Consider the following 16,724-nt stretch of genomic DNA (forward strand, 5'->3'; position numbering starts at 1 on the left):
CTAAAGTCCAAAGTGGGCTAAAAAGGGGAGGGGCTTGTGTAAAAAAAATGTGTCCATGTCTTTTGTGTCAAGGCTTCATTCATCAAGATGAGAGTGTGATAGAGTGAGAATTATTTACTGTAAGCTGGCGCACTCTTTGGGTGTTTGTGAAATCACAGTTGAATTCCTGGAGGTGTTGTCAGTCTCTAGAATTCTGCCATGTAGACAGGATATTCTGTGTTTTTGAAATAAAGTTTCCTGTACGTATGCAAAAAACTTAATCTTATTTAGGTAAGTTGTTTTACGTAGATATCATATAATTAATGTTGATGCTGTATTTGTAGGCCTTGTCATTGAAATTAGATGTGTTTAATGGAATTGTTGAAATTCCTTTATGAAATCAAATTTCCCGCCATTTCTGTATGCTAATTGAGTAGGTTAGAAAGTGGTCTCCTATCAGAATATTGTAATGTAAATATCTATCTAATGTTTGAAAATAGAGTTATAAATAAGTCCAAAGAGCTGATCAATAAGTGTGATATATAATATGTAAGTTACTTTATTGTTTCGAGGACAATTTAGAGAAGATGTTGTGAGATACCGTTGTTTTAGTATCGAGATAAAACGTATATAAGTTAAATAGATACTGGAGGTTGTCAGTCTTTAGAATTCTGCCATGTAGGCAGGATATTCTGTGTTTTTGAAATAAAGTTTCCTGTATATATACAAAAAACTTAATCTTATTTAGATTAACTTATGCGATCGGTAACTCGAGAGAAGAAACGGCTGGTCAACTGCCACGGCAGTTGGTAGTTGTCTGTTGGTAGCAGTCTCCCCGGTCAAATTGGTTCATAAATCTCAGTTGCGGAGTAGGAATCACAAGAATTATAATCGTCCAACGATCGGAGAAATCCCACCCTGTGACAGTTGTACAGCGCCCCCTAAAGGTAAAATTAGGAGAATGGCTAGATTTTTAGCACTTGGCCCAAAGTCCAAATTTCGTCAAGATCGGATAATGATTGTAGGACAAGTAGCGATTCAAAAAAAGCGCAACCTGTACAGCGCCCCAAGAGATTAAATTTGGACAAGCGTGAGCTGTATTCATTGTAACCTGGACATATTTTGATTTCCTTGGAGCAAATATTATTTTTCCTGACAGCAATCTCATTAAAAGACACGTAGTAGAATCGTCTTTGATTAACACTCACGACGATTGCTCTGTCAATCTCAACTTCAACTTTAATTCAATTCCATTTATAGAAAATGAGTGACGGATGAAAGATGAGATAATTGTTGTCTGGTGCTATGCCAGAATGGGCTAAAAAAGACCAAACGATAGTGAAACTAAATACTTTACCAGGTATGTGAAGGTTTCCAAAGCTGTATCCAGCAGTTCCAGCTACTACATGTGCACCAATACCAGTTGCTTGTACATCACGAATACGACCGCCAGTTCCAGTATTAGCTCCAGGAAATGGTGCAACACCTGTAAGGAACCAGGGAATTCTACATTCAGGTATTCATGAATAAAATACATATGTTGAGAGAGATAATGAATACCTGTAGGGAAGTTATGAGTTTCTGCTGTGAATACAATGTGTCTGCTGAGCGCCCTTTCGATAAATCGTGATGATTGTGAAGCACATTCAGGGTATAAAACTGCAACATTTTTTCCTTCAATACAACTACATCAAGAACTAAAATATAGCTACACAGCAGGTATAACAGGTTTTCTGCATTAACAATTGAGTCTGTTACTTTGGAAGCAAAAAAAAATCTGCATTGAAATCATATGTCCAAACTGATGTCCTGAGCACAATCCCGTAATTGTGATTATCGAATTCAACCTGTTCTGTTCAATCAAAGGAAATATTTGTGTAAAAGTAACGCAAAAAATTTGTATTTCTTTCAAACGGCAAAGGAAAAATAGGTGACAATTGGAACATACATCAGAGATGAGAACGCCGACCTATAAAATCCGCGGTTTCTTTTTTTGTTGAGTTACACACGCGAACCAGCTGAGGGCGTAGCCATCAGCACTCGCGAGCGCCTTTTTGGACTATTTGGAAAATTGATATTTTTCAATACCGAAATCCGCGGGAAACTGCGGATCCGCGGGGAATTCTCATCTCTGATACATACCCTCTAAGCGGTGTGATCAGTATGCACAATAGGGAGCATTTATTGATTACTAGAAAAGCGATAAAGCGATGACTCAACTTGTTGAACTGCACAGTTGATGGTGCAAATAATAATAGTCGCTGCAGTAGTCACGATCTGTTAAGGCTCTGTCGAGCCTTAAAATGCAGTCGGAGTGACCATCTAGAACAAAGTGATTGTTTTCTAACGGTCGCAGTGACGGTTTTAATACAGGAGAGGGTTAACTGCATGTTATTGCTCATGTATTAAATCGTTAATTGGACGACAAGACTACCCTACCTGCTGTTATCAGAGAATTTGATCAAATTGTTCTGATTGCTTGCTCTCTGAGTGCTCATAACCATTTGAAACAAAGACAGCTCATCTTCTTTACCGTCAACTACCATTCTACCCTTGAAAAACCAATGTCTGCTATGTTCACTGAAATTCATTATGCCATATCAATCTAATTAATCCATTACTAGAGAAATCTCCGTGGAAACCACGGGTGATTTCTTTTGGCCCAGAACTTCAAACTGTTCAATTTATTGGCAATGGAATTTAGTCGGGCCATTTAAAATCTATGTGTCCATGTCCGTGGAGACCATATGAGCTTTGATGACCTGTACCCGTGGAGACCAGGAACTACTGGAGGTGAACAAAATATAAAAGGAGCTATGCGGGACTCGAACTCCTGACCTGTCAGCTGCAAGTCTTGTGTTCTACTTACTGGGCCATTGTGCAGCATAATGAAGCTGCACTGTAAAATTGTTTTGATACAGCGAGTCTATTATAAGAATTCCAGCTTACCGATTGGCTGAAATTTTGTCTGCCCTATGAATATGTTCACATCCGTTTATACCCGTTGCATTAGTTTAGGGACCGTTCATTAAGAACATACGCAAAAAATAGGACCTTTTTTTAAGGTCCTACCTTGGGTATGCACACCGGACTATGTTGCCGATGACCTCCTACCTTACATACACAATGCAAAGATTGATCGTTTAGTATAAAACATTAACAAACAACTCTTGTCTACTGGTCTGTTTACTATAGTATAAATGAATTATATTATGTGAGACTTTCACTATCGCGCCATAAAGCTTGCGAGGACCCTCTTGGAGGAATTTACTAGGATGCATCCTTTTAACCAGGGGCCCAGAGACGCCATGCCCACCTGGGAAGTGGTTTCAAATGCTCAACAATCTTAACAATTTCAATATTTAACGCCCCCTGGTGACCATATACAAAAACCAATGATCTTGAAACTCACCACAATCATAGACCATGTCATGAGCTACAACTTTGCAATTGATTGTGGTAACAAAATATGCATAAGTACGAATATTATATAAATACTAAGTAATTGTATTATTCAACGCCCCCTGGTGGCCATATAAACTAGGGGTCCAGGGACGCCATGCCCACTTGGGAAGTGGTTTCAAATGCTCAACAATCTAACAATTTCAATATTCAACGCCGTCTGGTGACCATATACAAAAACCAATGACCTTGAAACTCAATACAATCATAAAACATGTCAGCAGCTACGATTTTGTAATTGATTGTGATAACAAACAATGCCTCGTTGACAATTTAATATGGAAATACTAAGTTATTCTACTATTCAACGCCCCCTGGTGACCATATTCAAAACCCAATAACCTTGTAACTCACCATATTCATAGAACATGTCATGAACTACAACTTTGCAATTGATGATGGTAACAAAATATGCCTAGGTACCAATATAATAAGGAAATACCAGGTTATTCTACTATTCAACGCTCCCTGGTGACCATATACATTAACTAATGTCCTTAAAACTCACCATAATCATGGAAGATGTCATGAGCTACAACTTTGCAATTGATTGCGGTAACAAAATATGTATTGGTACAAATATAATATAGAAATACTAAGATATTGTATTATTCAACGCCCCCTGGTGGCCATATACAAAAAACAATGAACTTGAAACTCACCCCAATCATAGAACACGTTATACGCTACAACTTTCTAATTCATTGTTGTAGCAAAATATGCTTAGGTATCAATATAATGTCGAAAAACTTTTTCCCACCTACAAATAAGTACTAATGACACCAAGATGGCCACCAATTGCATCATAATTGGCGGATCAAAAATACCTGTCTCGGCTATAAAACATCCCTTTACAAAGAATACCCATCACAAATTACAATGAGAAATGGCAAACCAGTAGGAAGCTACAGGACCTAGAATTCTGGCCAAATTTGTCATTTTTGGGCACTAAAAAGGTCATAGGACAGCCATCTTGAGTCAGATGGACCCAATTTTTCTTATGCTGATGGGCCCTTGGTAGATTCAAATATAATCGAAAGATCAAGGTAATTGATCAGAGCGTCTTCAAATTTACCTCAAAAAATTCGTAAATGTGTAAAAAGTGCTGATTTTGGCGAACAACAATGACTGCCAGTCGGCCATCTTGATTCTGATAGGGCCAGTTTTTAGGCTGAAGATGTGTCTAGGTTAGATACATGTGTAACCCAAATATCAAGACATTACATTGAAGCGTCTTCAAAACTTCCTAAAATAACTGGATTCGGTCTACAGACGGACGAAGGAACGGACGACAGACAAAAAGTGAACGCAAATAGGCCGCGGGGACTTAAGTCCCAATTGGGCTAAAAAAAAGGGCAATGAATTCATCATTTTGTTCCAGACTCATGGCTGAACTACTACCTGGATCAAGTAACCAGGCTACTACGAGATTATACAGTAGAAATTAGTGCACTTCCATTTATTAAGTGCGTACGCTTTGTGTAAATAGCTACCTAGCTTCGTACACAGATCGTACGCTCTTGCCGTTGAGGCCCTACCTAGGGCTTGTGTATGTACTTAATAAACAGTCCCTTATACAATGATTGACTACCACACAAAATTTCAAGGCCCAATTCTTCTCCACAGCGATGCTATTTGGTACATAGTTTTGTATTAATTTAAAGATGGTAAAAACACCAATTGCCAGTCCATAAAAATCTATGTTTGGAAATTATCAGGTTTTTATCTGGGTGTGCTTAGCGAGACATACTAGGGAGTTTAGGATAAAAAGCTTTAAGCAACAAACCTATTAGATTGAGCAAGGTCAAAACATTCAACATTTGTTGGATTCCTCTTCAACTTTTTCATGAACATATCGCAGTAGTAATCCAAATCCCAAGCATCCAATGCCAAACCTAGTTTAAAATAATACGAAAAAATCACAAACATTTAAAAATCCAGGTCCAAGGACCCTTGTCCTCTTGAAAATTGAATGATTACCCATTTCAGCATTGGCTTTTTCTAGAGCTTTACGCCCTTCTCCGATGACATTAACTTCATATACACGTTCCTTTGAAACATACGTTTCAAAGCATTCGATAGGTGTAAAATATCGACATTCTGTCATTCTATCATGAATCACCGACACAATAGCACACTCCAAATCATTGCTTATATGCAATGTTTCACTTGCCAAATTATATCTGGTTGAAAACTCTACTCTGTTAACATACTTAAGACCAACTGAATGAAATATAGACACCGCGTTCGTTGAAAAAGGAGTCGAGAAATTTAACCTGAAGTAAAAAAAAATACTTAAAATGTTGTTACTGAAATTATCAAACTGAATAAGCATTAACACGACAGATTAGACCTTGGACCAATTTCAACAACAATTGATCTCATTCCATCTTTCCTTCTAATAAAACTGTGTTGTGCAAGGTTAGATTCTTGAAAAGGAATGGACAACATCCACATTATCAAATTCATATCGCTAACTGGAATTTCTACAAAAAAAAAAAAACATAACTTATGTTACATAACGGAGAACTTAAAGAACTGCAGGGACATTTTCTAAACATCCATATGTACTTGAAACTTTTATAGATACAAATGATACATAATTCCCAAAAGGAAAAGAACATTTTTCTATCCTCGATAAACTTAGTTTTGTAGAGCCTCGGGCAGCCATTATCTCCTGTGAAAAACTACAAGAGACGTGCATCAGGATTTTTTCCAGGAAGGGGTTCATAAAAATCGTTGATGTTAAACTGCCGATGGGCTATTTTCATCACTTCCAATGCACATAAATGGTAATGGTGATTATGACTTAAAACTTTCAATCGAAAAATTCAGAGGTGAAGGGTATATATACCTTGAACAATAGTTTCAATATAGAAACACAGTTCTGTATTATGTATTCTCACAGAATTACTGACTGTCACTTCAGATATCTTATTCTGCATTAGATCTAGCCTTCCAGAACTCATAGCTGGCTGCCGGTAGAACCTATGAACATACATTCTGATAGGCCTACCTAGATGAACTGAAATAGACAATGGATCATTCAGTAGGTTGAATATTTTAACTAGCGCATATACGGTAAACAGCCATACATTGAAGAAAATGAGGGTGTAAAACTGTTCAACGTCTTCAGATTGGATATTCAACATTGAAAATGACAACAATATGAAATTGGTAAAATATATCAATGGAATTTAAAGCTAAAGCTTTTCCTAATAGCGCAGCGTTACAGAGATATTTTCAGTAACATCTGTAGGCTAAAGGTCATCTGCCCTAACTAACAAATCTAGATGTCTAGCAAGCTGATACGCAAGACACTGTTTTACTGTTTCTGGGCTCACTTCAGTTTTCGGGCACTATTCTACTTCCTAGGACCCTCATAACAAAAATCTAAAATACTGGAATCGTTAAACCCGAAATGAATATAAACTTTAAACCCTGTTGGATTATTTATAAAGAGTGTGTATACGGCTACAATTCGATTTATCAGAATTCAGCCTCAGAAAATTATCACAAAATTAATGCCCTGCATTTTTTACTATTCTTTCAGCAATTTGCGTTCAGTTAGCCTATGTTTTTTTTTGCTAAATTCAGAATATAGGCCTATGTACAGAAATCCCAGATTTCACAACACAACAAAACAATAACAGTTCAAAAGTCTGATTTCAATGGCTCCAAGCGGTCCGCTTGATTTGTTTCCATGTTTTAAGGCATAATGAAGGCTCTAAAAATAGTAAAATGCAATGACAACGATCCTACTGATTGTGAACAAAGGATTTATTCAGTGGACAAGACTGCCTATATCACAGGGTATGAATACCATTTTAATTGGTATAGACTAGTTGACTCAAAATGTTACAAAAGTTAGGATTCTCACCGAGCCCTATTCAATTAATTACTAAAACATTTTGATATCTGGCCTCGATTAAGAGACACAACTGTATTTTTGCGTTTTCTCATCAATTTTCAAGTTCAGCCAAAACAATTTTCAAACTATAAATACAAATTTCAGTACATGAATTTGCCTGCCTGGATGTATGATTTTACGCTTATGCAATATGATGAAATTTCGGAGTATTATTCATGAAATATCTTCCTCATTACAAATGTATTTTCATCGAGCGATTAAGGATCTATTACATGTCATTCTAATCTGGTAACACCTAACTAATGGGATCGATTCTCCTTCAAAGATAGCTGTATAATTGTTGAGTAACGATCATCTTTATACTAAATTAATATCCGTCCAGAATCTTAGGTATATATTCTAGTTTCAACAAATCCATCAGCATGCAATTTGGGTAATGTTTTAGAGCATCCACGAAACGGAAGTGATATTGGAAGAAACAAAATGGCTGCCCTTTGAATCACTGAAGGGTTAGACCATAAGGTCCAGGGTTAAGAGGGTCAGGGGTTAGGGTCAAGAGGGTCCTTAGGGTTAGGTTCCGTTATGTATTATAACAGGGAAGGGTTTAAGGGTAAGGCTATAGGTAAGTGGTCAAAAATTTGGGTGGATTTCCAGCCGCTGGGTTGGTACAGTGGTTAGAATGCTACACTCGTACTCTTGAGCTTATGTGTTCGAATCCCAATTTTACGTTATTACTTAGATTTTTCAGTTCCCGCCTAGGTTCGCGCATGCGCATTGGCTGTTTCGTAGATGCTCTGATTGAAACATTACACAAATTGCCTTGGGGTCTTAAGGGAAGGGGTTACAGGCCTCAAATTTGGGAAAATCGGACCTGGAGCAAGAGCATTTTACCAAAGACCATCAGCATTTTAGAATCCCAATTTGCCTCCGTAAATTGAAAAACCCACGGCAAAAAATGCTTAGAGGTAGAATAAAAGAGTTACAAACTAAAAACTAATTAAAGTCATGCTAGGGGTACTTACAATGTCAGTTATTGATTAAATAGAAAGAGTGAGAGAATCCAGAACAACATAGATACTTATTTTAGTTAGATGTGATACAAATTAGGGGTAGGCCTAGTAATAAATCATAAAATTAATAAAAGGTAAGCCATTCCAAACTTAATTTGAAGGGGATAATGCAATACTGAATTTAAGCCGATGGCAGTTTTTAGCCTTTGTCTTAATTGAGGATGTAAGAGGCTGAAAAACACTAAGCACAATAGTCGCCAAGCCAATGTGTTTATTCATTGCCGTGACTATTCTATGCATGCAATTATTGAAACCTATATAGACAGACACACGCGCGGCTCACTGCTGACGCCGCCCGTATTTCTTATAGATGTATTCTGGGCATTGTTTATCAGTAAATCTGGATCGATGGAGCTCTGACTGAAGTTAGATAAGATGAATAGCCTAGGTCAAGTGGCAGCGCTAAATTATATTTTATAATGCAGCGTCAAGAACTGCGGGTGATTGACGGCTGACCTATATTGGGAACCAGGTGTGCCGTGGGTCATTTATATCCCCTATGGCAATAATAGAAATAAATTCACCAACGGCATTTCATTGCCGCCGGTAAGGAGACTAACCGGCAGCAGTGGTTGTGTAGCCAGTGGCAAATGCCGCCGCTGCCACCGTTAATTTCGAGGCCTGGGTTAATTCGACCCCAAGGAGGCCACAGGGGCTCGTATCAGAGTTGTAGGTAATGTAAAAACGATAATCTGTTAATCCAATGTATATGGTATATATAATATAACAAGGGGGCTAACGACGCTCACAAACTACAATCAACTTCAGTCGCTTACTATTTCGTTATTTCTCATCCAATTTTGATAATCCGGGCATGATATGAAAGCTAATAGCTTCCTGCTTCTAACGAAACTAATCCCGTTAACTTCCGATGAATAGTTCGTGAATTATGTCTTTGAACGCGAAATTAGGGCCGAAATCGCCTGGACCGAAAATGCTATGACGCCGGTTTTTGCCGATTTCGAAATTTAAAACGTTGGAAGTTAACGGAATTAGTTTCGTTAGAAGTAGCAAGCTATTAGCTTTCATATCATGCCCGGATTATCAAAATTGGATGAGAAATAACGAAATAGTAAGCGACTGAAGTTGATTGTAGTTTGTGAGCGTCGTTAGCCCCCTTGTTGTTATTTTATATATACTATACATTGGATTAACAGATTATCGTTTTTACATTACCTACAACTCTGATACGAGCCCCTGTGAAGCAGCCCTTGCACCAGGCAACAATTAGGCCTATATACCGGGCTGTAGCTCTTGAATAGTTCCGTCACCCTTTGAATGGGGTAGAGACCGGGAACCAGTCTACGTTGCCGCCGAGTCGGGTACCGCGGACGTGTGACAGACACTAGCTAGAGGCCTTTTTATGAACACTCGATTAGTATATTCAAGTATGCAAAACGTTTTTATGAGCATGGATTATGTCATAATCCGTCATTTTTATGAACATTGGTTATCATAATCGATTAGCATACTCAGCATACTCGCTCGGCGAGCAAGTATGCCGATTATCTAATCCAACTGATATGGTGTTCTCGGTAGAAGTCGCTGCTGAGTAGACCATAATTGAATAATTTCTACCTGGCGTTTTTATCAACCAACTAGTCAGTAACCTGTCTGTGGTTTAGTTTCACGATCGGATATTTTCACAAACCACAGTCAGGAATGGGAAGGTCATTTTTGTATGAAATCTTCGTCAGCCAATTTGACTGACGAGTAATTTTCCTGGCATTTCATTGTCTCTTAAGATATCTGTCTAATTTTTGTTGTAATCGACGCACAACAGATTCGTAGTTTGTCTGATACCTATAACACCTCACCTGACGATCTTAATCCATGTGCAAATCGGCCGTAAAGTGAGAGTAAATTTCCGTCCAGTCAACAGCTGCCATTTTGAAAATTACTGGAGGTGCTGGCACCTATGGACTGAGGCCAGGACAACAGCACAAACTAACGAAGCGAAACGACGAAATTTAAAAAAATTAAGAAATCAGTACTTATTTACATTTTTCTTTTACCAGAAATTTTATATTTCATTATTTGTTATGGAAAACACAAAGATTTGTAATAAAAGTTGGAAAACCATCAAAAATAAAAATTGTCGTTTCGTCTTGAAAGTTTTATATAAATCCTTGTAGGTCCCCTTGTCTTATCATGCCACATGTGCAATACAGAGAAATGGCGGCCAATGGCGAAATTTGTGGAGAAATTAATCAATTTCTCAAAATAATGTTGATTAATCACTCGAAACATACATAAAATTGGATTATTTCGAAAGGTACCTGTGTTAGTTTGTGAATTAAGCCATTAATTGTGGACTGAAGTGAATAGAAAGTATATTTTTGAAGTGTTACTTTTTTCAACCGTGTTTTGGTCCTTGTCATCCCTAACGTTGGTACAAGCCTAGTTAGTTACCTAATCGTTGGTGGTAAGCTTTTTATAATCGGATGGCTTATACCAACGTTAGGGATGACAAGGGCCAAAACACGGTTGAAAAAAGTAACACTTCAAAAATATACTTTCTATTCACTTCAGTCCACAATTAATGGCTTAATTCACAAACTAACACAGGTACCTTTCGAAATAATCCAATTTTATGTATGTTTCGAGTGATTAATCAACATTATTTTGAGAAATTAATTAATTTCTCCACAAATTTCGCCATTGGCCGCCATTTCTCTGTATTGCACATGTGGCATGATAAGACAAGGGGACCTACAAGGATTTATATAAAACTTCCAAGACGAAACGACAATTTTTATTTTTGATGGTTTTCCAACCTATATTTCAAATATTCGTGTTTTCCTTAATAGATAATTATATAATAATTTCTGGTAAAAGAAAAATGTGAATAAGTGTTGATTTCTTAATATTTTTCAATTTCGTCGTTTCGCTTCGTTAGTTTGTGCTGTTGTCCTGGCCTCAGTCCACAGGTGCCAGCACCTCCAGTAATTTTCAAAATGGCAGCTGTTGACTCGACGGAAATTTACTCTCACTTTACGGCCGATTTGCACATGGATTAAGATCGTCAGGTGAGGTGTTATAGGTATCAGACAAACTACGAATCTGTTGTGCGTCGATTACAACAAAAATTAGACGGATATCTTAAGAGACAATGAAATGCCAGGCAAATTACTCGTCAGTCAAATTGGCTGACGAAGATTTCATACAAAAACGACCTTCCCATTCCTGACTGTGGTTTGTGAAAATATCCGATCGTGAAACTAAACCACAGACAGGTTACTGACTAGTACAAGCCCATCCGATTATAAAAAGCTTACCACCAACGATTAGAGGTAACTAACTATCAACCAACATACCCGGTTATGCTAATTGACACTAATCGGCTATATATAATCTAAATAGCTAATCTATTTCGATTTTGCTGGTTCATAAATAGGCCTTAGGTAAGCTTATCGAATAAACTACGAATTCGTAATTAATATCCCTAAATTCAACGTACTACCGCGCGCTGAACTGATGAAGGCGACCAATACCGAGGAGGAATCACGTCGTAAAGCATACAAAACAACTCTCACGTTCAACTCACGTTTCAAGTTCAGCGGTGGAAACTTCCGGGGATTACCGTGCTTGCTACTTGCGACAACGAGACCGTGCGCGACAGTGGGGAAATGGGGATAGCTCCGAAAATAAACTTAGTCCAAAAGAGCTCGAAACAAGGTATATTTCTAAAAGGAAATATACCATTATGAGAATGCCGGTTTGCTAGCGTATCTATTTAACACCCGTATTGCTCGGGTTAGTTTTACTATCAACGGGTGGCGCTGTATGTAAATTTCACATAAATCAAAGACTTTCGGCTATTAAAACATCATAGTCAATTACGGTAGTAGTGAACATAAAAAGATACAGTACAAAGATACAGTACGGTGTACAGTTAAGGACATGATTCCATAGGACCCATACCAGAGACATTTTGTTCAGACAAGGACTATTAGTTAAACACTAATCTTCATTTTCAGCGGCAATTAACGATCTGGTGAATTAATTAGTGATTCGGTCTTTCGGTGGTTCGAGATAAAATGCCCGCAAAATAAGAACCTAACGAACCAGGGCTGACCACAAATTGCCCAACAGATAAATTTTCGAAACGACACAATCCAATCATGTTTGGTATCAAATGTGGCGTGGACCATGGTCTTTTAACTGACCAATGCATGACCAGTACTGACCATATAGTAAATTATTTGTTTGCAAACAATTAAGTTGTTTGGTGTCAAATAACTAGATATGATGTGGGCATTAATCTAAAAATTGTTTAACTGACCAATGCTTGACCTGTACAGACCAGTTACCAGTGCTAACCAGAACCCCCATAAGTAATTTATATGTTTAGTGAATCCTTCGTTAGTACTACTAGCTCTTACATCTAAATTTGTCGCTTGAAAAAGTCTTGTCCGATTTTTGTTGTAGGTAGCGAGCTAACATTGAAATTCCGCTAAAATGCATAAGATTTTTACGTAGGGTTTTGAACGAACAACGTTTCCATTTGTAATTGTAACGTGCGCATTTGAGCCTGTAACGTGCACATTTCACTCGCGTGAACGTGCGTATCGGTACCAACATGCGAGACTTGTCAAACTTTTACGATCAAGACTTTTAAACTGAACAAAGAAGATATCATATCATATTATATATACATGAATAGATGGAATTATAATGTAGTAGTTTTGAATGTTTCGTAGCTGCTGTCCACTGACCACAGATCAAAGCTAATCAAAGATCAGTGAGAATTCAAACTTATGGTTAATTTTGAGTGATCACAACGCTAACCAATAGAGAAAGCTGTAAGGCCTAAGAAAAGATGCATTAAGTATAACATATCTTTCAATATAATGATGAAGTATTCAACTGGCCATCACAACAATAGTTTGACTTATCTTAATGAAAAATACCGGAGTGTTAATGGGAAAACCTTGAATTCGAAACAATTCCACACTCAATTGTTTACTTTGAAAACACAATTTGCATTTTGTGGACATGTATTTTTTTCTGCACCAAAAGCATGAAGTATATTATCTTTGCTTGTAAAAATTTGAAATTTTGGGGAAGATTTTTGGCCTCGTTAACCTGTGAACACGTCCTTCATGTATTTTCTAAGACCGACCCTTGAAATAATGCTGAGAGTTTCGAGGATAATTTTGGTAGGATGTAAACTTAGGCTGCTTCGTATCCGTGGAGGGTTGCTAATTATTGATTATATACACAATAATCATAAGTACCATGAGATTCGATAGAATATCGTTTTTCAATCATACGTACACGAATTATCGCGATATAAAGATAAATAATATGTTCATATACTTTCTACGTCTTAAACTGTATATTTCTTTAGTAGTATAAATAAAGAGTGGATCAGCAGGCCACCTGAGACCATTCCACGATATAAGGTCAGTTGCCAAAAGTTAGTAAGTTTACCAGTGGATAGTTAACATTTATAATGACAATTAAATTTTCATTGCTAAAATAACTTTGTACTTGTTTACTCAAAAGCAGCGAATTGAAAATTAATTTAAACTATCTTTTGAGAAACGGGTCCCAGAGCTGTATCCTTTACTCCTGTAATAGAGGATGCAATCTATTTGCGACAAACAGCTAGTGCAAATAGCTAGAAAAGGTAACAATAGTGCATTGGCAAACTTAGAGCAAGCGTACATTGGTTGTTTAGGTTTTTCGAAGGGGAGAATTTGTGGGAAAATCAATCATTACTGAGATATATCCGTGGCGAGCTTTTCCAGGGATTTAAAAAGTTGAGCAGTACAAAAGGAATTTTGTGTAGTCCAATATCCGTGATTACCTCTGGCGTGGAGAGATACAATCTAAAACCAACCCTAGAGTCAAATATTTTACCACAATTTTTTATGATCAATAAAAAGATTGAGTAATAGACATTCAAACACTATTGATACACCGGTCACAATCCTCTCTTTAATCGTTATCTATTAAAATACTTGAGTCAGGCCCTGGCGAGAGAACGTGTCCGTGCACAAATCCGAATGAATAAACTGAAATACCGGATGATAATATTGAAGATAATATATTTTATTTACCTTGAACCTGAGAATGATTTTCCTAATCCCTATTATATGAATCCCTATCGTTCCGAAGCTTCTCCTGTCCTGCTGTCGACACTCGTCTTACTAAGGTACAGATTCTCCCGATTGACTGCTCTCTCAAGATGCGGGTCCCTTTTATAGAAAGAATCGGCATTCTTAAAATACCGACTCTCCCACTCGACTTTTGGCAAGGAGCAGCAACCTTACTGTCATGACTGTTTTGGTCATATAGAATTTGGCCTTAATGATTCGCTGATCTAAAATTATTTTCAAAACTGATTTGCTAAACTAACTTTTTCCTTCCAACCCTCCTGTCATGACGCGTTGTGATTTACTCACTCCTTGCTAGTCGTTGTTGAGAGAGCAGCTATTGTCTGTGAATTACCAACGAGCGCATACAGACAACAGAAACTTCAGACAGCTAGTTTTAACATTTAACACAAATTAATTTTTCTAAAACATTAGCGATTATTAACAATTTGTTCTTAAACAACATCTAGATTGCTCAAATTAATTATCTTTTCAAAACTTTGTTTTCTTTTCTAATTACAGTACAAATTCATTGTTTCTTTTTTAATTATTATAATTAACTACGATTCGGAATACATTGTGATTGATTATCAATTCTTAAATTATTTGAAATACTTATACTAATTATTTTATCTACAATTTAACTAATTCTATTTTAATACAGGATAAGCAAAACAACCACATCTTCCTAAACTTCCGGTTTTTCCTTTTACGGAAGTAGCCGGGAATATCATCGAGTATCAGCGTGATCCCTTCACGAGCCTCATTATAAATACACTCCATTGTTCCGACCCAACCAAATATGGTTCCAACTATTTAAAAGTTTTATATAAAGATTTTCTGAATGTTTGCCAGATCCCACAGCAGAAGAACCGAGAAAGAATTGTTGTTTATAGACTGATTTATGGTTGGCGTTGGTAGATGAAAGCATCAAACAAGAACTTTCGTAATTCTTACTACTAGTACGTTCTTGTCTGACGGCTTTAACGTAACCCCCACGCATACGGAAACAACATTAAGAACATTTCTAAATACTACGAAACATTTTTCAGTTACTACGAAAATCTAGCTGTGGATCACTATTATCTAAATTCCACTCCATTTTAAACTCATTCATCTCTACACAAACTCCAACCTGTTGAACAGTCCACATTAAAATTAGGGACCACTATTCTTGCTCATCTACACACTGGCTACCAATCTAACAAAGGATTAAATTTGAGTGTTTGATGTTATAACATGCACAATACCAGACTGAATTATGGATTCGGTTTCTACTTTTTAATTGAACATTTATATCACATATTGGGCATCATTCTTACCAGTATATATGGAATAACCTATCCATATATCATGTTCAATTTTATATAATCTGACTTTTGAGATGTCATTCAATCAATGCATTCACATGCGATCGTCGCTTTCAATAGCCACCACGGACTGGCTCCTTATTATTTCTTTGGCGATACCATTGGCGGACGATCCCACACGTTTCTTGCTCCAGCCCTAGAATGCTCAATATTCGTCATGAACCCCGATTTGAATTTAAATTCAAAATACTCCCAAAACACACCTGTTAACTAGATTACTCTAAAACACCTTTATGTGCAAGAATCAGTGAAATTGGCGCTTTATCAGTTGTATTCATCATTCGTACCCACGAATCTCGTGTCGTATCCTATGAATGTGGAGACCCATCCTCGTAAAGAGAATGAATAGGCTCTGTTGCGTTCATATCATTTGATATGAGGCTACGTGTCATCTTCAATTGAAATCACGTTGTTTTTTTAAAGGGTGGGCGAGAATATATTGATACACCGGTCACAATCCTCTCTTTAATCGTTATCTATAAAATACTTGAGTAAGGCCCTGGCGAGAGAACGTGTCCGTGCACAAATCCGAATGAAAAAATTGAAATACCGGATGATAATATTGAAGATGATATATTTTATTTACCTTGAACAAAGAATGATTTTCCTAATCCCTATTGTATATGAATCCCTATCGTTCCGAAGCTTCTCCTATCCTGCTGTCGACACTCGTCTTACTTGCTGTCCCTTTCTAGCAATTTTATGATATCCTTCGAAATCTAAATTCTAAAAAGGAATCAGGCATATCTTCTTGTTTGACTAAATATGAACTCAACAACAAGTGACACTCCCTTCAAAGGCGCCAAAGTAAAATCATGTGTCGAGTGGAGATGATATTGTGTCAGAATTTCTTCAAAATCGGAGAAAA

General features: G+C 37.1%; 1 protein-coding gene across 6 annotated transcripts in view; it reads right to left on the reverse strand.

Annotated features, from left to right (window-relative positions):
• Nucleotides 1-16,469, reverse strand: part of LOC141904953 (phosphoribosylformylglycinamidine synthase-like) — a 39,534-nt gene extending 23,065 nt beyond the window's left edge. The window contains exons 1-8 of one of the 6 annotated variants that reach the window (XM_074793595.1): nt 11,843-11,919; nt 6,296-6,466; nt 5,795-5,927; nt 5,422-5,717; nt 5,228-5,336; nt 2,419-2,559; nt 1,540-1,664; nt 1,337-1,465 (exon numbers count right to left, since the gene is read on the reverse strand). In XM_074793595.1, the coding sequence (XP_074649696.1) occupies nt 1,337-1,465; nt 1,540-1,664; nt 2,419-2,559; nt 5,228-5,336; nt 5,422-5,717; nt 5,795-5,927; nt 6,296-6,443 (1,081 nt within the window). In that variant the 5' untranslated portion in view covers nt 6,444-6,466; nt 11,843-11,919. The other 5 variants (XM_074793599.1, XM_074793597.1, XM_074793593.1 and 2 more) reach the window with 5 other exon arrangements.
• Between the last annotated feature and the right edge of the window lie 255 nt (nt 16,470-16,724).

The sequence above is a fragment of the Tubulanus polymorphus genome, chromosome 5, assembly GCF_964204645.1.
Source record: "Tubulanus polymorphus chromosome 5, tnTubPoly1.2, whole genome shotgun sequence".
In the NCBI taxonomy this organism is placed as follows: Eukaryota; Metazoa; Nemertea; class Palaeonemertea; order Tubulaniformes; family Tubulanidae; genus Tubulanus; species Tubulanus polymorphus.